A 27,773-nucleotide genomic window follows, 5' to 3' on the forward strand; every position below is an offset into this window, starting at 1 on the left:
CAACCTCTTTTTTAATTTACCCAAGGTAGGAGCGAGGACCACTTCCCTAGGAAGTTGGTTCCAGATCCTAGCTACCCTAACAGTGAAATAGTGCCTCCTAATCTCTAACCTGAACCTATTCTCCAGCAGCTTCTGGCCATTGTTCCTCATCACCCCAGGTGCTGCTGGGGGGAATAGGACCCTTCCTATTTGCTGCTGATCTCCCCTAACAAGTTTGTAGGCAGCCACCAAATCCCCCCTCAGCCTCCGTTTGCTGAGGCTGAACAGGTTCAGGTCCCTCAGCCTCTCCTCATAGGGTCAGCACAAGATCCAAGATAGATGATCCCCTAGTTGTACCTTCCACTTTCTGGAACAGGAAGTTCTCTTCCACACAAGATAGGAACTGGCTTGACATTTTGTTTGGCTGCATTGTTCTTCAGCAGATGTCCAGAAAACTGAAGTCTCCCATCAGTACCATCCCACAGCTTTTGGATAGATTTGTCACCTGCTTGGAGTGCCTCATTTACCTCTTCTTCCTGATTTAGTGGCCTCTAATAAATCCGCACCATTATATTGATGCTGTATCTTTCATCTGCTGAGCCACAAGAATTTCTGCTGCATGGTGAATGTTTCGGCACCTTGGCTGCGTGTACTTGGTTATCAAGACAGTGACTCTTCTTTTAGATGGTAGAAAGGCTGAGGTGTAAATGAAAGCTGTCACTTCTTTTTGATTCATTACTAATGCCCAGAACATGTATGTGCCCCTCGATCGTGCTTCTGATCCATTCCTTGAAATGGTACTCTCTTCACTGACGAAGTGGTCCTTGCTTTGTACTGGTGTACGCTGTTTCACATGGCCACAAAACCTCATAGTAAGAAGGGCAGACTCCAGTGGCAATCACAGATGCCCTGTGTGTCTGGGTATCGGACCCAAGTTTTGAGACAGAGTAGGATGTTATGTCTTGTGTTGTGTCAGGGTTAACAGTAGTTTTACTAAGAGGTTAGATTATGGATTTGTATAGGACGGTTTGGGTAGGGATGATCCTGCCACAGGCAGGGGGTTGGCCTAAATGACCTTTGGAAGTCCCATCCAATTGTACTTCTCTGATTTCTCTGTGATGCTGGGCTTAAAGCAAGACAATTAACTGTGAGCATTCAGAGACTGGAAACAAGTTACATTCATTTCTTTTGAGATGGAAGAGGGTCTTAAAAAGCTTCTAATATTAATATTTGGGTGATTTTTATGAATGTCTACTACATTGCTATCATGGAGCCTCCTGTACTTACCACGACTATAGCTCAGTGATTTCTCTTTCAGCATATTGTAACCATCTCCTCCCTGATACAGAAACGAAGGAAGAATCACTGTATATGTTTTGTCCATTTCGAGTGGTACGTAGGTAGGTACTCTACAGGCAGTGCAAAGAACTTCAATGCTAACAACTCTGTTTCTTGGTGTTCTGGAGACATCATAGACCACATGGATGCCTAAGGAGATATGCGTGTTTTAAATATGCAGACTGTATCAGGTATTTTGAGTCCATATAAAATGTTTAGAGATGGCTTAAAATAACACACCATTAGCTTCTTTCTGTTAAGAATTAGACCTGTATTACTTGAAATCAGGGGTTGGCAACCTTTTAGCGGTGGCTGGCTAAATTACCATATCTTGGTCTAAAGACGGGCTGCTGCCACCTCTGCTGCTTCACTGCTGCTGAGTCGCAAGCCCATCAGTTAGTTCCCATCATTACCAAATTGCTGCCAACATCCTAAAATTGTTCGGTGGTCCAGATCTTATCTGTTGGCCATAGGATGCTAACTCCTGTTGTAAATACTTTTCTGCTCTGTCCATTTGTGCACACACCGGCCTTTTTACTCTACTCAAGAAAGTACGCGAGGCAGTGGAACTTGCACCTCTTTGTCTACCCTGCTCCCCATTCCCTCTTTGTGGCTGCTCCACAAACAAATCGTAAATGACCCAGTAGAATTTATGATATTCAAGATAAGACACCTTGCCCTTCTCACTGCTTCTTCCTGACCCCTACACCTGCCTCTTCCCTCCGTCTTTGATAGACTACTCTGTGCATGTCCTTTTACAACGTCTGATTAAGGGAGCTTGGGCTAATGAAAGCCAATACATCTCTGATCTAGTTGAGAGCAGACTGGGGCCGGCCCAAGTCTGCAGTGGCCGCTGGCACCAGCCTGCTCTTGTCCAGGTGCAGGCAGCTGTCTGCCCCTGCTGCAGCTGCTGGGCTGTGCCATACCCCAAAGCCCCTGGGGCACCTTTCCCCACCCCCCCCCCCGCCTCCCCCCGGCGTGTCGGAGCCCCACAGCTGCAAGCAGGCAGTGCCCGCCACCCCCAGGGCTGCAGCAGGGACAAGCAGCAGCCTGCAGCCGGACGAGAGCAGGCTGGGGCCAGCGGCTGCTGCAGGCTCACACTGACAGCAGCTCCAGACTCTTCCCACTGCTCTGCCTGTCTCCACCCCAGTCCCGGCTGCAGCAGCCCCAGGAGCGGCCAGCACCAGCTGTCTGCACTAGGGTACGGTGCAGCCCAGAGGCTACAGGGAGCTGGTATCAGCCGCTCATGGGATAGCTGCAGCAGGAGCTGGGGTGAGTGGGGACAGGCAGAGCCCCAGGGGGTTCGGGGCACAGTGCAGCCCAGTGGCTGCAGGCAGCTGGTGCTGGCAGGCCCCCTGGTGCTGGCAGCTCCCGGAGCCGCTGCAGCCAGGGTTGGAGTGAGTGCTGCATCCTGCACTGCCCAGAGCTCCACTTGTCCACACTCGCCCCAGCCCGTGCTGGAGCGGCCCTGGGAGCAGCTGACGGGGGTGGATCCCTATTTCTTGCATTATAAAGTAGACTTGCTTTATGCAAATATGATTTATGCAGTATTCTCCAGGCCTATGCCAATCGCGCATATGCAAATTTACCTTGCATATAATGAATTTTGGGTACAAAAGGGTCATCACATAAGAGTGAATTTGCATAAATTGAACCTGCCTAAATTGAAGGAAACCTGTATAGAAAAAAGGGGGGAAAGGGGAGGCACTAAATCCTTATGAGGCACAAAGTAGCAGCCTCTGCTTTGGAATCCTAGAACTTCTCTACAATCTATGAGCAGTTGGACACCTCTGCATGCTGACAGCTCAGTGCTCAGCACTGCAGCAAGCAGCAATATGGAGCTCAACAATAGGAAATGCTAACAAAAAGACCACTGTTGAGAGATCAAGAAAGGAGCAGTAATTAGATGCTACACTGTGCTGCAGGGAGGTGTTCCCTCGGTCTCGATTCATGGCCCTTGAACCCTTTTCTGAAGTTGGACACCTCAGCCTTTTCTTTCCAGAGGCAGCTGGAGGAGAGCTCCCCCTACCCTTCCCTCTTTTTTTGTCCAATAACTCAGCCAGAATTTAAAAAAAAAAAAATCTCTTTTCAATAAACTTAGTCTGTAGCTGACAAACCTACACCTCATCCCATCTGGGAAAGCAACCTGAAGCAACCACCAGGCTACCAGCTATGAATAAAGGATGCAGGGAGGAGAGGGCTCTATCTCTTGATGAAACTTTTTCACTTTGCCATATGCCATACCTGCTTTTCCCCTACCCTGTGACTGTGCAAAGAAAGGGGGAAAGCCGTTTTCCTGTTTTATGAGTTTGATGGGAAGTACTCACGCAATACAATAGTCATTGAATCAGAAAATGGAACAAAGCCCCCCTTCCTAGGGAGCGTCCTACTCGCTGCAAAATTTTGGCCAGTGTTTTGAAGCTGTCTCAATGTGTTTCGAGCTCGATACAGTGAAATCAAAACTAAACAAAACCCTTCGAAACAGCTTTGAAACAAAACAAGGGAACTTGAAACGTTTCAAAAGTTTCTAAAGGTTTCAAGTTTTGAAGCCAGGCTTACTGGCTTGAGCGCCAGTAGCGGTGGGTCCCCGTACAAGCTGATCTGTCCCAGCCCTGCTGGCCCCAGACAGCAGCACCTGGCTCCTGTCAGCCAGCGGGCAAATCAGGGGCCCACTGGCACCCCCAGGAAGGCTGCAGGAGCTGTGCCGGAGTCCTCCTGGGGGTGCATGCCCCTGATCTGCTTGCCAAATGAGAGAAGCCGGTTGCTGCTGCCTAGGGCCAGCAGTAGCACCGATCTTCTCAGAGCTGGCCCCAGGTGGCAGCACCTGGCTTCTCTCATCTCAGATTGGGGGCTCCCACCCCTGGGAGGCCTCTGGCACAGCCCCTGCAGCCCTCCCAGGGGTGTGGGCAAGCCCCTGATCTGCCTGCCTGCTGCATTTTATGTTTCACCATAATAACCTATGGGAAAAACATCAAAGCAGCGTCGAAACAGCAAAACTGTTTCCATGAAATGGAACTATGGTTTCAAAACTCGAAACCAAACACTTCCGTCAAAAGGGAAGTTGAATCAGCACAGTGCTGTTTCGCACAGCCCTACTACCCACTGCCTTGTGATAACTGCCTTTTTCTTTCTGGCTCAATGAATAGTTGTCATTCATGCCAAGTGAAGCAGTTTCAATGGGGAAGAGACTCATGCCAATTCTCCAAGCAGGAAACATGTCAAAAGTGTGTCTGAAAACGCACAGGAAGGACTTAATCCCAGGTCCCCTGCATCCTGGGTGAGCACTCTAACCACTAAATGGTTGGGCAAAAAGGGAGGGGTGGTGGCACCACCACTCATGCTGTAGGAGAAGCCTGATACATTTAGCCTGCTTGAAGGAAACCTGCCCTACTGAGACCTTCAAGTGACATATTTGTAGATCCCAGTGGGGCTTAGGCATTAGCTACACACTGAGCTGCTCTGTTCTGTCAAAACTGAGGCACATCTTGGCATGAATTTTAGGTGTCTGGGGAACTCAACTGACAAAAAACACAGGAAAGCCTATGGACTTTGGGGACCTCCAAGGTTGGGAAACAGTTGAGCAGGGGCTTTGACCACTGCATGGGTTTCAGGGGCTTAAGAACTGTTGTGTATCTAACGAAAAAGAGCTTGGCCAGGTGGCCTTTTATCCAATGCTTCTATATAGTCTGCTGTACAGCAGTTTAAGGAACAGTGGCACAGCACTAGTTGCAATTAATTCCGAATGCATTAAAACTCACAACCAGACAAACAAACCTAATGAAGGACTAAAAGCAGGACAGAATAGCCCTTGGCATCCCTGCAAACTCATCCTTCAGTTATCAGTCTTGTAGACAGAACACCCTCTAGATTACTTAGAGACCATGCCCTGATTGACTGCAACTTGGAATAGTTATACCACCCTGTGTGGTAAAGATTCAGGCATAGTTGTGCTCCTGTGCATGCCTAAATTAATTAATTGAACCCACACAAACTGCACAGGGCCAGCATGAAGGAGCATGCATTTTCAGACTGCTCTGGTTGCTGGCTGGGGCAGTGCTTTAGATGTCCTAATAGTAACATGGCAACATGTAGAAAGAGAGAACATACAGAAGGTAACTCACCCCCAACCTGCAGCAGCTCACCAGTTCCTCTTCCATATCTGTGCACACTGTGCTCAAATGCTTCCTTCAGTGTGGACCCTTTTAACACGAGCAGATCAAAAGTCATTCCAAATGGCAACACAGCCAATAGATCCTCCATAGTAATAGTGCCTTAGTGGGATAAGATTTAACATGAATCAATAGATATTCTTCTAAGACTCAGATATCTTATAAACATGGTTTCAGATCCCTGAGTACTGTGCTATTTGACCATGAATCAGCACGTGCATTATTAGAAGCACTGCAAGGGGCAGATTAAGAACACAGCCATTATCCTACTTCTCCATGCTGGGGGCTGATTATGTCTTCCCTTGAAGTGCCTTGTGTCAGAGAGAGGACAGTATGTCAAATGGACTTTGGGTGTAATCTAATATCGTAACCTATATTTCAAGATTTTATATTCTATAGTCCTTTCCACCACTTATACAGCTACTGGTTCACAGTGCAGAGAGCAGGAAATGTGATTTCTTGATGCAATTCTCTTTACAGTCTTTTCCTGTGCTTGGATATTTTCAAGGCCACTGCAGTCTGCTGCTTAGTTTCTACATTATTTTATCTAAAATTAACTTGTAGCCTTGGGATTTTTTTTTCTAGCAACTTGTAAAGATGTTTCATGCTCAACAAGCTCTTTCTCTTTGGTGTGGCAACAGATATCAACTTTCAGATGTATGAGTCACTGTCTGGGGTCATTACTAGGATTGTTCCATCTATCCTATCTGGGCATTTTGGGTGTTGCAACTTTCAATTAAGTGCTGTGCTGTGTTTTGGGCACCACATTCACACAGGGGACTGTCCAAGCTGTTCATCTTGTAAAGTGTTGTTTTGAAACATCCATATTCAGATCTCAGTCTATTCAGCTTGACCCGCACTTCTGTCAAGGTTGTGCCCAATAGGGGACTCATTTGATGTTGGTATAAAATGCTGTAGGAATAGGTCTTACTTCTCAGTGGTTGACCCAGTCTGTTGCTACCCATGGGTTTGGTTCAGCATCCCCAATCTCTTCCAAGAGCTTGTGGGCTTCATGTACAAATGGTTTACAACTTTTGTGCCTCTTAAGCCTCCATCAGTTTGGGTCTTCAGTTAATAGATGGAGCAGGTGATTTTCATCATCTCTTGCCTCTATTGCTAGTAATGATGTTAGGCTCTGTCATCTTGTACTCTTGGGCATTAGACCAAGTGATACAGGGAGTACATCTGTGCAAATATAAGTTGTGCAATCTTTTATGAGTCTCTGCACATTAAGTACAACTTTTTAGTGTGACAACTTCTGGGCCATACAGAAGCAAAATATTCTGCTGGGTCATATATTGTTACAAGTGCAGTGGTTCTGAGCACTTTGAAGTTGGCACCCCATGTCATCCTGGCTAAACATCTCAAGGTAACTACCTGTGCTGAGACTTTACTGCTGGCCTTCTGGATATGATGTTTATAGGTGAGGGAACAGTTTAATGCATCTCCTAGGTAGGCTGGGGTATGCTTATGCTCAACAAGCTGAAAGTTTACAATATGGATAGAAAAAGTCAGTAGAAAAGCAACTGGTACTTGTGAAGTTCAGTCAGTGTTTCATTTACGTTGCTTGCTTGCAGAGGTGTGGAGAACGAAGGCTTAGCAGCTTTCCAGTAGTGCATGCACTCTGGTCATATGCATAGCTCAGTCCTCATTTTCCACGCCAGCAGGTCAGAGGATGCCAAGGCTGAGATCTGAAAGTTATTAGAGCTCCATGCTTTCCACAGTCCCTTTATTATGTGACAAAACACAGCAGCTACAGCTGCATCATATAACTGTTTAACACGAGAAGGGAAGAACACCTTATCCACCTGTGCTGAGCAGACTGAGAACCAGGCAAGACTAGCGCTCACACAGGCACCAGCCTCATGCTAAGGATGTAGTTTGACTGTAAGCTCTTTTAAGTCTTTACCTGACCCGATTTTATGTAGTGGCAGTATCCTAATTTGCCATTAAACACTTAACAGGGGTAATAAACTCATCTGGCCTGGTGAGCTGGATGTGGTTAGTCGGCCAGTCTGCAGATCCCGTGCTACATGCAGCGCCCATGGTGCAGAGTCTAGCCTGCACATACTGGCCCTGCACTGGAGCTTGCACTGTATGTGGCATGCAGGAGGTACTGGCCTCACATGCTGCACGGGCACAGGGGCCAGAACAGGGCATGTGCTACATGCAGTGCCCCACTGACTCGGTCCTTTTGGAAGTACTAAAGCATGATGCAGTAAGTGCCTGTACTGCGCCATGCATGCCATGCATGGTTAGATTTCGCTACTATGTCACCCAAGCAGCGCGCTATACTGGGGGAATATGCCACTACGACTATTTAACTGCCAGTCCCTTGTAGGTGTATGTGATCACTATATCATCATAGTGCACTGTATGGCAACATAGAGCTTTCCTACATCACCCCAGCATGACGTATAGATGTGCCCATAGTGTATTTCAGTGATGAAATATGTAAGTGGTTTGGGTCAAGATGGAGATGCTAAGGGACTTTTAACAGGAAACTTAAATTGAAGGCTTCTCAGCGTTCTCTGTTTACAAAGCCTGCCCAAATGTTGTCTCCTATTTACATAGCCTTCACAAAACCACAAGGCAGTGTTGCTAATTTTGGCCTATGTTGCTTCTCCTACTGGCTTACAGAATACAGAACATAGTATGGGTTGGAAGAAAAAGTTTCTGTAGTTCCAAGACTGCCAGGCGGCAAAATATAAGCAAAGCTGGCCAGGCTGTCATAATCAAACCAGTCTCCCAGGTGTTTTAATTTACACAAGAGACTGCACTGGCTCCCCAGACGGCCTTGCCTCTGCTCCTTTGCTGTTACACCTCCTGTAAAGCACACCCAGAAATTGGCTCTGAACGTAGCTCTCTGAGACTATTGTTTGGGTGAATCTTGCAAACACATCTTTGCATTTCATCTTTAGTTTGGCTTTTGGTTCTATACGACCAGGAGAAACTCCTGCCATAAGCAGAATTCAAGCATTTATGTAAGTGTCTGCACAATCAGGGCTACTATCACCAAGTAGGGAGCATAGTTTGTTGGAAGGCCGGGGCTAACCCCCCCCCACCACATGCAGGGTAGCAGGAAGGACCACAGGTCATGGGCTCCAGGCTGCTGCAGCGGGGATGGGGGTGCAGGGAGAGGTGCACACACTCAGATAAGCAGCCAGGATCACAGCCAGCCAGGATTGTAGCCCCGGCATGTGGGTTACTGCCCAGCATAGCAGCCAGGAAAGTTTCAGCCTACTCTGAAGGGGAAGGGGTATGGGACACACACACAGATTGCGGCCCCCAGGTTGTGGGACACTTGGAGCCTGAGCAGCTCATCCAGAAACGTGGGGGTTAGGGGAGGGCTCCTGCCACTGTATGCACCCTGGGGAAGCAAGGCATGTACTCCCTTGATCTGTGTGCAGGGCTGCGCTCTGTCCCCTACCCACCCAGTGGTGGCTAGCATGTGGTGTACTGCTCTCAGGGCAAAGGCGGCAGGAAACAGAGCCCAGCCTGCCCCTGCCCCATGCACGTATCAGGGCACTTGCCCCCCAGGCCTCTGCCAGGGTGCACACAGCAGTGGGAGCCCCCGTGCCCCTGGATGAGCCACCCAGGCTCCAGGCCTCCCACAACCCACCCCTAGGCCCCATTCTCCCCAGGTCCTCTCCCTCCCACACTGGGGGGGCCTCTACCTGCTCCTCCCCCCTTTCCCCATGAGACTTACCTGTTGGGGTGGGGCGCACATGCATGCACATGTGTGCAGCCCCCCAAATAATATTTTCTCCCTCTACCTATGCTTGGAAGTGGGGGAAACCTGTCCCGCTGTGGCTAGAACAATGACAAGTACTGATATATTTAACAGACAAGGGGAACTGCAAGTGTGAAAAGTGGCATTAAATAAACCTTTAAAATATACCATTATTGATCTGTTCATCAATGGGTGACCGTATCCCACCTCCATTCAGAATGCACATTGAAACATGATTCCATGTATTTTCATCTGGATATCCAACAGCATTGTAGAGCTGTAACGTTAGCATGAAAATCATTTTAATCATTTTGTAATTTTTGCTTAATCTATGTTCACAAATGTTGCAAGTAATAAAATCTGAGGTAGTGGATGGGGTTGTTTCGTTTGCTTGTTTGTGTATTTTGTTTTTGGTTTTTGACAGGACTGTATTTTTCCCTTAAAGTGAGCCGCAAGCAATTAAAAAACACTTAATAATGCCACTTACTATGCTCTTGGGATACACAACAGTGTTGAAATTCTTCAAAAGAATTTTTATTTACAAAATCCAGCCAAATTAACAAAATGTTTTAGCTTTTATTGTTTTTCCTCCGACAAAAAAGACCCCTCTATCTTTTTCTCTTTCCTTTGCATAGCTCCATAAATCTGTGAACACCTGATAGTGAAGTATCACTGGAAACACAAAGCAAAACTGAACCTCTCCTGCAGGAGGACTGAAGAGAAGATTTGTTTGGCAGCAACTGGGATATAAAGGCCCCCCCCCTTGCATTAAACATTCTTTCACTGTTTTTATCATATTTGAAGAACTAAGAAATGAGGAAGACCACACACACACAACTGTAAGAACCTTACATAGGAGTAGTTAGGAACCTTACTAAGCTAATGATAGAACCAAGGTTTGAGAGGTAAGAGAGTATTTTTGTATTGGACCTTCTCATGCTGTTGGGAAAGATAAAAGACAAGCTTTCAGGCTTCAAGTAGCCTTCATCAGGTCCCTATAATGTGCATCACTGAGTTGGCTGCATCCAATACCAGTCATTCAAAGCTGTTAATTTACTGACATTTTTGAACTGTACCACTTACATTTAATATTTGGCATGGGCTTGGGACTCTGGGGAGGCAGAGAACTAAAAGGTTGTTGGAAAACATCTATATTCCTGATTTATCTGACAGGAAACAATCAATCCATGTGCCTATTGATTGATGGGTCAAATCAGACCATTAATTAAGTCAAACTGGTTGCAAAAGGGGGAAGACCGCTTAATGGAGCACAGGATTTGACCCTCAAATTTGTCTCTAGTAAAATAATGCAATGCACATTAAGAAAGAAACATACCAGAATGATGTGACTACTAGCTTTTGTTTCAATAAAACTAGCACCAAATTACCCTGAGAGCATTCTCTAATACAATATAAAAATACAATAGGTAAATAAAAGTAAAAAGTAAAAACATTAAACACCGTATACTGGAAAGTTACAGCAATACTTTTGGGCATATTTCAAAATCTTAGTCTAGTTCAAATCTTCTTGAATCTTAATACTGCCAAGCAAATAGAAAGTTGGCCTTGGGGGTGATATATAAAAGATACCGATGATGTAAGTAGGCTAAGCATAGTTCTTCAGCCAAGTTTCCAAGACAAAAACTTACTAATTGGCTTTCTCCTCATAGTATGGAATGCACACTTCAAGTATCGTGCCTAATGCACACTCATGCCAGTAAATGTGCTAGAAGACTTATGGAAAGTAAACACTCAAAGGACTTTGACACAAGCTAAACAATTTTGTTTAAAAAGTCACAGGGACTTTGTGGGATCCATTCTGCTTTTATGTTGTAAGTATAAACGACAACTGAAGAATTTTTGAAGCTAATTATTTTGTTTGCTTCACTATAAACAGCTCTTCCTGAAATTTGCGTAGGCAGGGCACTCGCTAGACACACTCATTGACCACAATGGGAGGTAGGAGTGCTCGGTGCCCAATGAAATCAGTTTCCAAAGGGAGAGCTAATCATATTCCACCCCCCGTCAAAAACCAGCAGATCTTCTCAACATACACATACACAAGGGATACCCTGAATCTAAATCTATGAAATCTATAATGTCACAAAATTACATGAAGCTAACTATGGACCTAATGGTTGCTGATCTTTTACAGAGAGGGCATTTAGGTACCTAAAGCAGTATTTATGTGCATTCTAGGCTGCTAAGTCTAAAATGTAAATGAGGAAAGCCCCATTCGGCCCAGCTCTGGAGCGTGGCAACATTCCTTAAGATGCTGAATCTTAGGTTCCTGCACATACAGAAGCATGCCCTGATCGGAGAAGCTGGGCATGAAACTCTTGCCTAGCTTCCCAGGCAACCTATGTATAAGGCAGAGCAGAGCCTACATTCTGCCTAAGTCTTGAGAGGGGTCTGATTTGGCTGGCAAGCTCTGAGCATACCTAACATGCCAGCAGAGTTCAGTACAGCAGCTACAGATGCTTCGGCTAAAAAGAAACACAGGATTCCTCCTGGGACAAAGTCTTTTATTCTGGGATGCTACAGATGTACAACCCCATTGTCCCACTTTTTAAGGACCTATCAAGTACTGAGATAACACTCTTACCCTGGAAAATGGGGGTGGGGCCTAATGCGAGTTACCTGCTATTCAAGCTGCATTTACAATGGGGTGGCAGGGGGAAGACTGTAAAAAACTTGGGACAATCAGTTCCAGGCTAAACCCTGTCTGTTTTTAGCCTCTTGCTCAAGCACAGAACATAATTATGCTATTAATTATGCTATTTTGCATAATACTCTATGGGCTGGACACTCACCTAGGAAGTCAGAGACCCGGGGCTCTAGACTTCTCTTGCTCTAAGGCCATACCTCTCTCACTCACAGCCTGTCCACCTGCCTAGAGCTGCAGCACTCTCAGAACCCGCCCAGAGCATGCTCTGATCCCCACCTCACTGAGACCTATAGCAAGGCCCAATCCCCACCCTGCCAGACCTGTAGCACACCCCAATCCCCACCCTGACCCAGAACCTGCCAGCCACTTATACCGCCACCTACCCTGTGTAGCAGAAGCAGCCCCAGGTGTGCCTGCATCAACTGGATGCAGCTGGCAGGTTCCAGGTAGGGGTTGGGGCATCTTCCTAGGGCCACAGCTGATACCTCCACATCAGTACTGGGTGGAAGGAACCCTAGCCATCTGCCCAACATGGCAAAAACAGCCCCACCCATCCAGGACCACACAGCGGTGAGAGCCAGAGCCACCAGCCACCCATGGGCCAGATCCCATGAGTTTGTGGCTGCCCACCCACAGGGCCAGTGGGCTGGATCTGGCCTGCGGGCTGTATTATGCCCAGCCCTGTTCTAGATCCTCCTTAACCTGAATAGCCTGGGTAACTGCCTCCTTCCCCCCACAGGCTCTGGTCACTGCTCCCAGGTTTACTTCTGTTTTGTATCTGATGACTGTTTAATCTGCAACAGGCACATGAGTTCTGGGAGCACGGACTACAACCTTGGACTCCCTCTCTTGAGTTAATCCAGTAGGTTACAGAATCAGGTCACTTCTCGCCTACTATCTCTCTGACCCCATGATGCTTGCACTCCTGGATGCTCACTGACCCATGGTGGACAAGTCTGAAACTGGTAGTCTCCTGGGGGAGGTGGGATGAGATGTGACACTGAACCTCTGTAGGCTGAGGTGGGGTCAGAACTGTCACCTATTTCCTGGGCAAGTGCTCTAACCACCTGGCTACTGCACAAAAGAGCTGTGATAAAAGTGGTGGCACCATCATATTAATTAAGCACCTACCCTCAGAAGACCGCTCTAAATTCAGGAGCTGAAGGTAATGGAAGCCTTTAATGTGCTGTCAGGAGTCAGATACTGAAACTCTGGAGAGGGGCAGGATTCAGACACACCTCTGTGCTTAGTGTTTCCTGTTGTCTTGCTCTCAGCAGGGCGCCATTTTGTAACTAGACAGTGAAACATTCTTTAGAGATGTCAAACTCTCCTCACTGACTGTAAAGGGAGGGAGTTCAACTAAACCTAACAGTGGGCACATCTATGTGCGCACTTTAACGTGAAGTAAACTATTTTACTGTGCATTAAAGCGTCACATAAAAAACAATGACATTATGCTAATGCCCAGTAAAATAGTCTACTGCACATTGTCACTGAAAAAGCATGAAAATGAGCTACTGCACATTAGCGCAGTCTAATGTGTATTAATTTAGTACCTCACATTGGAGGTACTAAATTTAACGCGCATTAGAAAAGATGTATTAATGCACATGTAGGCACACCCAGTGTTTCTTTAATTCACTCACCTAGACCTGATTTTGAGGTGTCTTGATACTTAAGTTGGAAATGCCTCAGTTGCCTCTCTGGATCTCACCTTTGGATCTTACAGTGAGGAAGAACAGCAAAGAACTCTAACACAGACAGAATTATCTAAGTGTCCTGAACCATCCCAAAGCTGTCCCATATTAATTTAGACATAACAATGATCTATAATGGTTGTTTCTTACCGTAGCATCACATATCATATTTCCCATGTTGCATTCATGGAAACGGCATGCCTGACTTGTACCATTCAGGTAAACATTAGTTTTTCCAATCTCCTTGGAAGCATATTTATCTAGTGGTATTCTCCACTTGTCAACTTCTGCTTTCAAATCTTGAGCTAAAATAGAAATATAGTATGAGAATAAATGTGTTTATCCATTAATCAGACTCCTGTGCACCTGTGAAACATCACAGAGTTGCTTGTCAACAATCATAGAATACTAATTGTCTCTTGCATGAAGACTTATTGTAGTCTTTCTGAATTAAATGAAAGTGGATTCTATTTGTTACACTATTATTACAGTTTACTCAGACATAAAACCTTGAAATGGGGAACAAGATATCAGATTATTCCTTGCCAGTGGAGGCTTATTCCCTATATCTGCATATACAGGTGTTTTTGTCCAGTCTCATCTTAACCTGCCAAACCATAGAACTTTCAACACTTTCCCCTGTAACAGGCCAAAGGAGACTGCAAGTTGAGAAGAATGTTACATTCATTTCCAGTATATGCACTTCAACTTTAAAATAAAATAAAGAAAAAATGGCAGTGAGGTGACCTACAGAAAGCCAAATTTCTCTTTCACATACCTTCAGGAATACTGCTATCAAGCAAAATAGGGTTTCCAGATGCTTGGATTACATTTCCTTTCTCATCAAATGTAACATTTAAATAGCCAAGATATTTTCCAAAAGCATAAGCTTGTACAACTGGCACAAGTCTGTTATCATCTGATCGTACCATGAATGGATAGTTGCCAACTGGTACTTCACTGGAAGGTGGGGGCCCTGAAATGAAATTATGCATATTATCTTCAGAAAACTACCAGACTGGAACTTCAGCTGTGGTTTTCCTCCTTAAAACAATGAGTTAACCATCTGATACATATTAAATAACAAAATTGTAATAAATGCTAATAAAATCAGTAAACCATTTACACTGCTTCAGTTTAGTTACATTGACTCATAAAAGGCTATTTTGTTCCCAGTATTAGAACAAATAACCAGCAATGTTTCTAAGCTGTAAGAGTACACACTCTTCCATGACATCATATTATAATAGCAACAAAGGAACTTTTGATTCTAATTCTTCCAATCCAGATCTTTTAGTTGGGCATATAAAGCAGTTTCTGGCTGACATGTTTATTGTTATGCCAACTCATTATATAGCTCTGTCAAACTGAGTAATGAAGATGTTAGTAAAAGATGCATAAGATTTTTTTATATTTAAAAAAACAGCTCTGCCTTTTCATGACAATTTAATCAGAATGTCTATAAACGTTCTGTAAGCATATACAATTGCATTCTTCCTATATCTATGGTAGACTAAATGCGGGCAAAACAATGTCTAAGTGATACCCATTAGTTACACAAAGGCTACTTCCTGCAGGCTTCCCTTCTAAACAGTTGTATTTTTCAAATAGCAATGGACAAAACCTAATATTTCTCATCATTAGTGGCCTGAACGTTCAAAACAAAGGCCAAGTAAACTGCAAAGTAAAGAGTGAACAGATGTAGGAATACAAATCAGGTACAGTAAGGGATAAGAATTTAAAGAAAAAATAGATCTCAGTACTCCAATATCTTGGTAATGACACATTTTGCAGGAGGTATAAGTTAGCTCTCCTATCAAAACCATAGAATCACAGGAAAGTAGGGCTGGTATGGACCTGAAGAGGTCTAACCCTCTGCTTGAGGCAGGATCAGCCCTATCAAACCATCTCAGGAAAATCTTTGTCTAACCTATTGCTAAAATTACACGGTCAACCCTGCCACACCACCACAAAATGCTCCAACCTGCCACAAGGAAAGCAGGGGGACAATAGTGGCCAATGTCCTGCTGTTGCAAAGGTTATTAAATACTAATGCATTGTACCCCTGTGATAATACTGTGTTTATGAGTTCCCTCACTGACTCTGGCCAATAAGCAAAGGGAAGAGTTAACAGCTCTCAGATCTGAAGAATCTGTAGCATTGCTCTCAAGGGTACCTCGTTTTGAAGGTCATCAGGAGGCTGCTCAAGAGCTGCTGTTGTGCGAGACTGCAGAAGAGACATGGGGAAGCTACAAAAAATGATCTATATTCCTGCTGACTCTATATTCAACAAGCAGGTCAGAAGAAACCAGACTAGTTTGAGGCGCACACACATGAACTGATTCCATCTATCAAGCCCAAATGCACTGCCTCAGATGTTTGAAGGCACTGAGAAAAGCAAAGAGTGCTGTCCAACAAATCTCAATATGTTGCACTAATGATTATTGCAGGGGTGGGTAATTATTTGGGCCGGAGGGCCACAGGGGGGGCTGGTCAGTCCCCCCGCTCTCCCCCTGGCAACAACTCACCAAAACTCCCTATGGGGCTGTGGGCGGGCAGGAAGCAGAGTTCAGGAGTGGGAGATGCAGGTGAGGCTAGGATCACGGGGCCGGGTTGCAAGGCAGTGACAGCTTTGTGGGGGCAGGTTGGGTCAGGGGACGGAAGGTGGCTGGGAGCTGAAGCCCCATGCACTGGGTGGGGCACGAGCTGCCAGACTGAAGCTGCTCACCCAGAATGGTGTGGAGTGGCAGGAGCAGGAGCCACTGCTGAAGACAAGGGGAGCAGAGCAGCACCTGGCTGCAGCTGCACCAGGAACAGCCATGCTGGAAGCTGTGTATGCTGGTTAAGGCTGGGCTGCTGGCACTAGTGGGAGCCTGGCATGGGCTGCCCAAGTGCAAGCAGGCAGGGTTGGCCAAGTGCAGTATGCTGTGGGACAGCCATGGGCCAGATCCAGCCTGAGGATCATATTTTGCCTACCACTGGATTACTGGTTGCAACGGTGCAAGGAAATTCAATCTGCATTTGACACTGGAAACATCAGAGGCATGTATGATGGAATCAAGAAAGCAATAGGTCCAACTGTAAAGAAGTCAGTTTCATTAAAGACACCATCAAGAGAAGTCATAACAGATGGAAAGCAACAGATGGAAAGATGGGTAGAACATTATCTTCAACTCTATTCAAGGGAAAGTGGTGTCACTGACACAGGCCTTACTATCACTGACAGTCTGTTTGTCCTAGAAGAGATTAATAATATTTCAACTACTGAGGACCTACAAAAGGCCACAGACAATCTGGCCATTGCCAAGGCGCCGGGAAGACAGCATTCCCGCAGACATGATCAAGTGCAGGAAACCTGTGCTTCTTCCCCACCTCTGAGCTTCTTACACACTGCTGGACAGTAGGGTCAGCGCCACAAGATATGCGAGATGCCAATATAGTCACTCTGTACAAGAATAAAGATGACTGCAGTGACTTAACAACTATCACAGTATTTCAATACTAAACACTGCTGGAAAGATCATTGCTCAGGTCGTGCTCAGAAGACTTCAAATCCTTGCTGACCGTATTTGTCCTGAGTCAGTTGCAGTATGGCTTCAGAGCTAATAGGTCCACCATAGATATGATCTTCTCACTCCAACAAATCTAAAAAAAAATGTAGGGAACAAAGGAGACCCCTCTATATCACTTTCATTGACTTGAGTAAGGCCTTCAACCTTGTCAGCAGAAAAGGACTCTTTAAATTATTGGAAAAGAATGACTGTCCACCAAAATTCCTAAGCATAATCCGCTCTTTCCATAATGGAACGCAGGGAACAGTCAGCTATAACATATCAACATTTTTGCGAGATGAAGTGGAGTCAAGCAAGGTTGTGTCCTTGCTCCAACCCTGTTCAGGATTTTTTTCTCTTCTGATGTACACTTTTGGGACTGCCACTGAAGGAATTTATCTACATAAACATTCAAATGGAAAATTATTTAACCTCACACACCTTAAAGACCAAAGTGCAAAAATTTTTGATTTGTGAGCTGCTGTTAACTGATGACACTACACTGATAGCCCACACAGAGTGAGTCCTTCAAAGCCTCATTAGTCACTTTGCTCATGTTTCCCAAGAGTTTAGTCTTACAATCAGCATCAAGAAAACCAATGTTATGAGCCAAAACACTAATTCACCACCGATTACTATAGGTGAAAATGTATTCATAGATTCATAGATTGTTAGGGGCTGGAAGGAACCTCAGAAGATCATCAGGTCCAGCCCCCCTGCTCTAGGCAGGAAAGACAACTGGGGGTCAAGTGACCCTAGCAAGGTGACTGTCCAGTCTCCTCTTAAAGATTTCCAGGGTAGGTGATTGGCACCACCTCCGGAGGGAGTTTGTTCCACAATCTGGACACCCTGACTGTGAAGCAGTTTTTCTTAGAATTGAGCCTGAAGCGGTCTTCTAGGAATTTGTATCCATTACTCCTGGTCTTCCCCATGGGTGCCCTGGTGAACAGTTGTTCACCAACCTCTTGTTGTACTCCCCTGATGTAGTGGTAAGCTGCTATCAAGTCCCCTCTCAGCCTTCTCTTCTTTAGGCTGAAGAGGCCCAGGTCCCTCAGCCTCTCCTCATATGGCTTGCCCTGCAAGTCTCTGATCATATGGGTGGCTCTTCTCTGGACCCTCTCAAGTTTTTCCACATCCTTGTTGAAGTGCGGTACCCAGAGCTGGATGCAGTACTCATCTGCATTCTCACTAGCCCCAAGTACAGTGGAAGAATCACTTCCTTGGTTTTACATGAGATACATTGATTGATGCATGCCAGAGTGTTGTTTGCCCTGCTGGCTACAGCATTGTACTGACGGCTCATGTTCATACAATGGTCAGCTATTACCCCTAGGTCCCTTTCGGCCATGGTGCAAGTCAAATTGTCGCCACCGAGCCTGTAGGTATGTTGGGGATTATTTGCCCCCAGATGGAGCACTTAACACTTCTCAGTGTTGAACCTCATCTGGTTCCGATTCGTCCATCTCTCCAGTCTGTCCAGATCCACCTGTATCTGCAGCCTATCTACAGGTGTGACCATGTTCCCCCATAACTTGGTGTTGTCCGCGAACTTGGCCAATGCGCTCTTCACCCCGACATCATTGATAAAGACGTTGAAAAGCACCGGACCAAGCACGGACCCTTGAGGGACACCACCCACCACTTCTTGCCAGGATGACACAGATCCATTCCTGAGAACTCTCTGGGTCCTACCTTGCAGTCAGTTTCCCATTCACTGAACTGTCAAGCAATTAAGCCCCACAATCTTCCAATTTTCCCATGAGGATATCATGGGATACTAGATCAAAGGCTTTTTGGAAGTCTAGGTATATAATATGGACCTCCTCTCCCATGTCCATGTGGCGAGATACCTGGTTGTAGGAGATGAGATTGGTAAGACAGGACCTGCCCGTGAAAAAACCATGCTGGCTGTTGTTCAGAATCCTAGCCTCTACGAGTGAGTTGCACATAGACTCCTTAATGAGTTTTTCTAGGATTTTCCCTGGGATAGAAGTTAGGCTGGCTGGCCTATAGTTACCCAGGTCCTCCCTTTTCCCCTTCTTGAAGATGGGCACAATGTTGGCCCTCTTTCAATCCTCAGGAATCTCCCCTGAGCACCACGAGTTTTTAAAAAGATTCGCCAGAGGTCCCGCAATGACCTCAGCCAGCTCCTTCAGCACTCTGGGGTAAAGTTCATCCGGTCCTATCGGACATTGCAAGGTAATTTATGTACCTTGCCTCCACTGTTACCAACAACCTGTCACTTGAGGTTGAAATGGATGCCCGTATTGACAAAGCTTCTGTTATCATGAGCATGCTGAACAAACAAATGTGGAACATCAGCAAACTGATTGTTAAGTCTAAGGTCAAAGTATCTGCTTGTGTCATCAACACCCTTTTATATGGCAGTGAATCCTAGACCACATACTCTACTAAAGTAAAGTGCCTCAACAGCTTCCACTTCTGCTGCCTTCACCGCATTCTCGAAGCTTCCTGGCACGACAAAGTTGCCCACGCTGAGGTCGTGGGATGTGCCAACGTTCCGAGCACCCGCTCTCTTCTCAGTCTCAGTTGACTTTGATGGCTTAGTCTCCTGAAGAGAATGGATGATGGCTGTATACCCAAGGATCTCTTGTATGGAGAACCCCTTACAGGAAGAAGACCAAGCGGGTGTCCTTATCTTCATTTCAAAGATGCTTGGCAAGAGAAATATGAAGGGAATGAACACTGAGTCAAACAACTGGGAGAAGACTGATGAGGATCGATTTAGCATGGAATAAAGGCTTTTGAGGAAACAAGAGTCCAACATGCAGAGGAAAGAAGAAAACTCAGGAAAAAACCTGTACCACATTCAGGATTGCTCAATACTAACTTCATATATGATAAGTGCAGAAAGAACTGTCACTCAAGAATTGGGCTCTACAGCCACACTTGGAGATGTTCAGCAAGCTGATGCCTCAGTTGGAGCAAATCTAGTTCTGAGACACACAGAAATGCCTACTACTTATTTCAGCCCTGAAGTAGTACTCTGTGTTTTACATGAGGTAGCTTCACTTTTCTGTTGACAGATTCATGAAATTGAGGTTATTTGCTAGCACTCTATTTTCCTTCTTGCACGCAGTGTAGAGGGTTGGGGGAGCGCCCACTTGCTGCTGCAGCCTGTGGGGCACGTGGCCCCTGACAGCTTAGAAATTGGTTAAGCCTGATTCTTAAGGACTGCCTCCCTTCTGAAATGGACATTGAATCCTAAATGGATAGAGAGCTCTTCAATCTGAGACGTTTTTGCTCAAAATCCAAAATATTTAAAACAACCAACCATCCTTGACCATCGATATGCTAAAGACCGCACCTTCATTGCACACACTGAGGAAAATCTTCAGATTGTACTGGACTTCTTTACAGAAGCCTACTGAACTTTGGGCCTCTCTCAACATCAAGAAGACCACTGGCGATGCGTATGGGATGCACGTGCATCCCCTGAAAGCGCCAGCCGTGAAACCGGAAGTGCACTTCTGGTTTCACTGCTGGTTCGGTGATTAGCTGCTGAGAGACCCCTCCCCCCCGCCGTTGGCAATCTGGTGCCCCCCCAGACTTGGGAGGCACCAGTCGCCCATGGAGAAGACTAACATGCTTGCATGGCAAGCCATACAAGGAAAGGCTGAGGGACCTGGGACTCTTCAGCCTAAAAAAGAGAAGGCTGAGGGGGGACTTGGTAGCAGCTTACTGCTATATCAGGGGAATACATCAGGGGCTCAGTGAACAACTGTTCACCAGGGCACCCTTGGGGAAAACCAGGAGTAATGGCCACAAACTCCTGGAAGACCGTTTCAGGCTTGACACTAGGAGAAACTTCTTCAGAGTTAGGATGTCCAGACTGTGCAATAGGCTCTCTCTAGAGCTGGTGCAATCACCTACCCTAGAAATCTTCAAAAGGAGACTGGACCGTCACCTTGCTGGGGTCACCTGACCCCAGTTGTTTTTCCCACCTACTACAGGGAGGCTGCACCTGATGATCTTGTGAGGTCCCTTCCAGCCCTTACAATCTCCGTATATACTCCGGGCCATGAATGTAAACCTACTCTTCAAATTACCATTGATGAAATAACCTGGAGGTAGCTGAGCACTTCCCTTACCTTGGTAGCCACTTCTCTCAGAGAGCAAACACTGATCCATCACAGGATCCACTGAGTAAGCACTTCCTTCGGGAAATTGTTCTGGTGTATTTTTTATTGATCCAGAAAGACACTAAGACTTGGCTCTACAATGAAGCCATCATCCTCACTCTCCCCCCTGGATGTGAAACATGGGTGACCTACCATTGTCATCTCAAGATCCTAGAGAGGTACCACTAATAATGCCTCTGGAAAATCTTCTGAACCAAATGGAAAGATCACTGCACAAATGCTAGCATCCTTGCTTCCTTTCCTTTTTTGGGTCCTTGTGACAAGGTATTTAACAGAATTCACAGATTCTTTGGAATCTGACAGGCCATGCCATGAGTGTTTCTGCTATGGCCTTGAACTTGCAACCTCTGTGCTGTCAACCATGTGCCTTAGTGGCCACATAACCCTACCTCCCTAGCATCCTTGCTGAAGCCAATGTTACCAGCATTGAGTCAGTGATCCTCAAACACTGATTTCACTGGACCAGACATTGTGTGCGTATGCCCAACTCCCAAAACAAGTGCTCTACTCCCAGCTTAGTTGCAGCCTGAGATCTTGTCACTATGGCCAGAGAAAACAGAACAAGGACACATTGAAGTCACACCTCACGAAAACTGATCAAGAGCTGGAAGGACCTGACTGCTAACCGACTACAATGCATCGCAACCTCAATCAAGCAGCAGCCTGCTTTGAAATAAAGCATCTTGTCCTCAAAACAGTGAAGAGACAGCAGAGGAAGGAAAAGGAGAGAAATCTTAGCTCACAGCCTACTGTCCCCTGTGGAAAGATCTGCAGGTGGATCTGTAGCTCAAGGACTGTACTCTTAAGTCACCTCAAGACCCATCAGTGAGCCACAGTAGAGATCATCTGTGAATCCAGGAATTCCCAATAACAAGTTGGACAGTCCTGGACCAGATGACCCCCTGAAGTTCCTCCTAGCTTTACTTTTATAAGATTCTAACCGCCTTTCTCAGTTTCAGTTCTATGGTTATTCTAACATACATAAATTATCATGTTTAGATAATTGATGTTTTGAATTCTCTAGTGATTTTTTTCTGGCACCACAAAGCCAAAAGCATGAAGTTAAGAAGGTAAATCCTCCAAGGCAAGCTATTATGTTACCAAATTATCCCTCTGACATTATTCCCTTTGGATCTGACACTTTTGATCATACATCAAAGGAAGCTGAGGCTCACCATAGCTTCATTACACTTCTCAGTGTTAGGGTGAGATTCTGTTTCATTGCAAACACATAACTGTGGATAATTTAAGTAGTAATACTTTTCAATTTTTATTAACTCATTTTAACCTAAAACAGTTTATTTCACTCTTTCTTGTAAAACATAGTACCTATTAAAAAAAAATTCTGCTTGAGACAGCTTCCAAAAATCAAAACATTACTACCAAACACTTTTCAATCCCATATTCCAGCTGCCACATAATTTATGAATGCCCTGGAATCACTGCAACTTTATTTAGCTGCCTTGTATGCAGCTAACTTCTAACAGCTGTGAATATTTATTTGTGAATGCTGGCATACACATCCCTTCCCGAGTCAAAAATGTACTCCTGGAAAAGTTTCCAGTTGAATTTGTAATGCCTATAGAAGACTCAACAAATATGCATTGGTAAACAGTCAATCAGAAAGTGTACTTTTGGAATCACACAGAATATGCTGATTCTGTCAATATACATTTTTGTCTAATGGCTGGATACACCTTGTGTCTATTTGGCATACATATCTTTGAGGTCTTTCTAAGACAGTGATTTTCAGTCTTTGGATCGTGCATCCTACCTCTTTCTGCCTACACAGCCCCATGGTCCACCTCCCATGACACACCACGTAAGCTACCTGTTATGTCACAGCTCATCTCTCCTCAAGTCCCACAGCCCCATATCCCTCCAGCTCCCAATCCTTCCACTCACTTCCAGCACCCTGTAGAGCTTACCTGTTCCCTAACCCCATAACCAAACTCCACAGTCCCATGCACACATCATAGCCTTCCCACAGGCAGGCTGCTCAGGCACCTGAGCTAGCTCTGGAACAAAGTGCATAACTATGTTTGTGGAGCCCATGGGCCGATTAGCTCTGCCTCTCAGCAGAACTAAGTAGCCTGCCAAAAGTAGCACTGCCAACTCCTGTTTGTTAGGTAATTATGTAGGGACCTACTTAAGGCACAGTTTCACAATTTCATGAAAAAACAGTGGTTTACTATGATCACTGCAAAAAAGGCACTTCCTGTGATTTTGCAGATCTCCTGAAAAAAATAAAAGGTTACTGGAATACAAAGGAAGTATGGCAATCCTTGCAGCCATAGAGCATGTGGTTTGAGAGACAGCTACTGAGGCTGAGCTAGTGATGTAGACTCAATAAATGCACCAATCAGGTAAACAAAAAGGCTTCAGCGCCATCTTTTAAGAAGCCAGATGTAATGCTGCAGCAATGCTGCAGTCTGAAGATTATAATGGCCTCTTGGCCAATCAGTGGCAAAGGGTGGGGCCACCAGGGCCCCTTGGCCAATCAACAGCAAGGAGGGGCTTGCTGCAAAAAAGACTGCAAAATCAGCTCTGCATGCTGCAAGCAGCCTGTGAAAAACCATTTGCCTGGCTGCGATTTAGGTAGGTCCCTAGTGATATGTCCACTGGAGATGAAGGGCTCAAGAATAGGGCATGAGGCCCAACTTGGAAGCAACCTCCTAGGCAATCTTCTGGCTCTGAATCTTATCAGAGGACTTGCATGAGTGTAGTATAGACAGGGTATGCTTAATCCCATCGTCCTGATGCCTGTCACTGAAATAGTGCCCACAAGCACTTAGTCTAACAGACCAGACGGACTATTCTTCATGGTTTTAAAGACAAGCCACTCTTTCACATCTACTCTGGTGCGCTATTTCTATTAAATGTAAAAGGTAAAGGTACGTATAACAGAGGAGAGAGAGAGAGAGAGAGAGAGTGTGTGTTTGTGTGTGTGTGTGTGTGTGTGTGTGTGTGTGTGTGGGATGAGGAGACAGTGGAACTTCTTGAAGAGTAGGGCAGAAAGCAGGGGCAGAGAGCACATGACAAAATGCATGCAGCAGAAAGAATGGTGCCAAACCAATGCCTATATAATAAGTTTTGGAAACTTCTTAAGGTCACTGATGATGGCTCAACATTTGTGGTGAAAAACAGCAAGCCAGAAGACAACCACTTCCTTAAAAGCCAGTTTTGTAAATAAGGGAGCAGACGTAGTATCCCAAAGAAAAGTCTAGATGACTAAATTAAGAAGCACTACAGTGTGCAAGCCCAGCTATGGACAGAGCTGGTCACAAGACCAATGCTATTCTAACTCACCAAGGTTTAGTCCAGGGAGGTCAGGACAGAACAAATCTCTGTGAGGAATGATCTTGAAATTCCTATATGAACTGAACTATGAAGTCAAGAAAAGAAGATGATAGTGAAGAATAAAGAGGAATATCTCTATTTTTATCTGACTAAAGGAATTTGGCATAACAAGCTGCTTGTGATCTACTAGGTAAAATCCATCTTTCATTGTTATGGAAATTTACCACATTGGTTGCAATATTTGTAGGTAAAACTTCTCATTAAGCCAGCAAAATTAAAATATTCCCTATTACATAAATTTCATCTAGCATAATTCATAATACAAATGCATCAATACCTAATATTCTAGACATTTTCCCCCCAGAAGAGGAGGAGGAGAAAAAGACTGGAAATGGTTTATATCATCTCCCACAGATTTTTCTGGAAGGCAAGTGATCATATTACACCCCAGCAAGAAGAAAAGTCACCCTCATGGTTATTCATGAATAGGGATGGCGTCTGAAGGAATAAAAATACTAATTTTTACATGAAAATGTATTGTTCAGTGATACCATAGCAGGATTCCTGTTCCTTGAAGGAATCTGCCATTTGGTGAGGAAGAGAGGTTTCATATCAACATAACTCCATTATTTGCTCTTCTGGTTTGGCTTAGTACGCAGGTGGGCAACATATAGCCCTCAGGCTGGATCCAGCCCGTCAAGGAATTTTATGTGGCTCATAGCAGGTCCCTTGGCCCCGCCTGGCCCAGGCACAAGGGGCAGCCCAGGCTGAGGCACATGCAGCTGGTCCTGCTGCCCCCAGGTGCACAGCAGCTGGACGCACTTTCTGGCAGCCCCAGTAGCAGTGGCTCCTTCCAACTGCTGCTGCCAGTCTCTGCTGCCATTGCCGGACCCAGCCCCACTGCCTGGGCACCCTGGCCTGTCCAACCTGCACCACTGGCAGGGTTGCTGGACTGAGCAGGGGGGTAGGGTCTCCATGGAGACTGACTGGGATCTCCGGGGGCAGGATGCTCACAGCAAGGCAGATGGGAGGGGGCCATGGGTGGGCAGGGAGCAGCGTCTAGGAGTGGGATGGACAGGCGGGGGCTGGAGCCGGGATCATGGGGTGGTGACAATGTGGGGCTGTGCTGGAAGTGGATCACAGCTCTGCTCCAGGCCCTGGCCCCATGCTGTCACTGCCCCATGATCCCAGCCCTGCCCACCTGTCCCACTCCCTGCCCGCCCATGGCCTCATCCCATCTACCCGGCTGAGTGTGCTCTGCCTGCCCGCTCTGGAAGTAAGTCTAGCTATCACACCATCCCAGCACTGCTGCACTGGGAGTGGTGGGACCGGCCTTATGTGCCATGGCCCGGGATGGCTCCTGTGCCTGAGCTGAGGGCCACTAAGAGAGTTTTAGTGAGCTGTTGTGTGTCAGGGGGGAAGTTGTGCTGACTTGGCTCACCAACAGCTCACCAATACTCCCTAAGTGACCCTCCAGCCCAAATAACTGCCCAGGGGAGGATTCATTGTGATTCATTCCTTTCAGGAAAGGAGGTGTGTATCTCATGCTATTTCTGTTCTTAGCATCTGGTAACAAATAAAGGAATACATTATGGTTAGGCTAACCAGATCAAATCCCTTGAATATTTGAAAATGCGCTGCCTGCTGAGCTTGCTCAATAGGGAAGTAAAGGGTGAACTTTGCTATATAAATCCAAACTCTGCCAAAAATTGCAGTTTCATGGCTATGTAAGTGCCACTTAAATGCATAAAAATGAATAGGTTTTTAGCCCCAAATTTCATATACAGTCAAACATACATTCTCACTGGGAAATAGAGCTGGCAAAGGTACAGGAGGTCTGAGTCTTTCCATGCTGCCTGCTCTCTTTGCTGTGTAGGTGATGCTTTGAATCACACACTCTTGCTGTAGTTCTCAGTCACTGCCACCATGTTTTATGCACATAGCACAGTGCAATAATAAAGGGATTCCATCTGGACTGTAGCAACTAGATCTTTATTAAATGCACTGTGTTCAGTGCTGCCATTTGTAACCATGTAGTCCACTGCACTCAGTGCTGTTGCTCACTCCCCAAGTGTATAGAGCTTCTTGGAAGCTTACTGGTGTCACCTTCCAAATTATCCTTCCTACAACTCCCATTCCAACCTGCAGGTTGTTATAAAGATGACCAAGACCAACTGGATATGAATTCCTCGTGTCATGGCACCATTCTCAGATGCATCATACATACAGTAACATTTTTCAAAGGCCTATTTTTCATGTGCAGTAGTGTAAGGCATATATTGATAAAATCAATCAACTGAATCAAGGTAATATGGCTTTCATTTTACAGCAGCCAAATCTCCAGCTGTTTTAAATTAGCATAGTTTGATTGCAGTCAAAGTATTTAGTTAGCACTAGATCATATTTTCTCAAATTCTCTTATTTCAATAAGGATTTCCTTTAATTAACAATCAGTTTTTTCAACTGACAATCATTTTAAGGCCTATTGTAGAAACACTTTCAGTAAGAGGAAAATTACCTGTATACAGAAATGTGTTTGTATGTCCCCCAACAACAATATCCACTCCTCTCACTTTCTGAGCAATTTGTTGGTCCACCAAAAAGCCAGAGTGTCCTAGTGCAATAATTTTGTTCACTCCCAAATCAATAAGTTTGTCCACTTGTGGTTGCAATGCTTCAATTTCATCTTCAAACATGATATCATCTCCTAAAAAACAGATATTTATTAATGCTTACAGAAGTAGGAAAAGAAACCTCTAAAATAATTTATAAGTGGTGGCTGGATCCAGTAATACAATGGAGGCCTTCAAAGTAAAGGTACATACATCAGTACATATCGGATAAGCACCGATATAAGGAAAATTGACATTATCAGCAATCAACTTTTTTGGCCGATGTGGCCAATAAATGCCGTGTGCACAGGTCACCGGGAGCGCAGCCCACCAGTGTGGAGAGCAGCGTCAGGCTGGAAGTCTGTTGTGGGGGAAAGGGTGGGGGAGAGAAGGGGTGTGGGGAGACAGATTGAGGCCCACACAGTGAGGAAGGGAAGGAGTGGGGCTGGGGCAGGGACAGGGGCAGGCGCTGCCCAGCCAAGGCAGGGCACAGGATGGGATAGAGCCGCGAACAGCTCACCCGGGGGCATGGGGGGAGCAGCTCCCACCTCTACACGCACTCC

General features: G+C 45.6%; 2 protein-coding genes across 2 annotated transcripts in view; one reads left to right on the forward strand and one right to left on the reverse strand.

Annotated features, from left to right (window-relative positions):
• SNX14 (sorting nexin 14) overlaps positions 1 to 10,045 on the forward strand; it is a 97,503-nt gene extending 87,458 nt beyond the window's left edge. The window contains exon 28 of the mRNA XM_025208213.1: positions 9,855 to 10,045. The gene's annotated coding sequence lies outside the window, so the exon portion shown is untranslated. The remainder of the gene's footprint in view (positions 1 to 9,854) is intronic.
• The window catches only part of NT5E (5'-nucleotidase ecto), a 46,493-nt gene that overhangs the window by 4,429 nt on the left and 14,291 nt on the right, over positions 1 to 27,773 (reverse strand). Inside the window, exons 3-8 of the mRNA XM_006027110.3 lie at positions 27,117 to 27,305; positions 14,363 to 14,560; positions 13,735 to 13,889; positions 9,388 to 9,496; positions 5,439 to 5,588; positions 1,267 to 1,467 (exon numbers count right to left, since the gene is read on the reverse strand). Of these exons, the coding sequence (XP_006027172.2) occupies positions 1,267 to 1,467; positions 5,439 to 5,588; positions 9,388 to 9,496; positions 13,735 to 13,889; positions 14,363 to 14,560; positions 27,117 to 27,305 (1,002 nt within the window). The remainder of the gene's footprint in view (positions 1 to 1,266; positions 1,468 to 5,438; positions 5,589 to 9,387; positions 9,497 to 13,734; positions 13,890 to 14,362; positions 14,561 to 27,116; positions 27,306 to 27,773) is intronic.

This window comes from Alligator sinensis, unplaced genomic scaffold, assembly GCF_000455745.1.
Source record: "Alligator sinensis unplaced genomic scaffold, ASM45574v1 scaffold55_1, whole genome shotgun sequence".
In the NCBI taxonomy this organism is placed as follows: domain Eukaryota; kingdom Metazoa; phylum Chordata; order Crocodylia; family Alligatoridae; genus Alligator; species Alligator sinensis.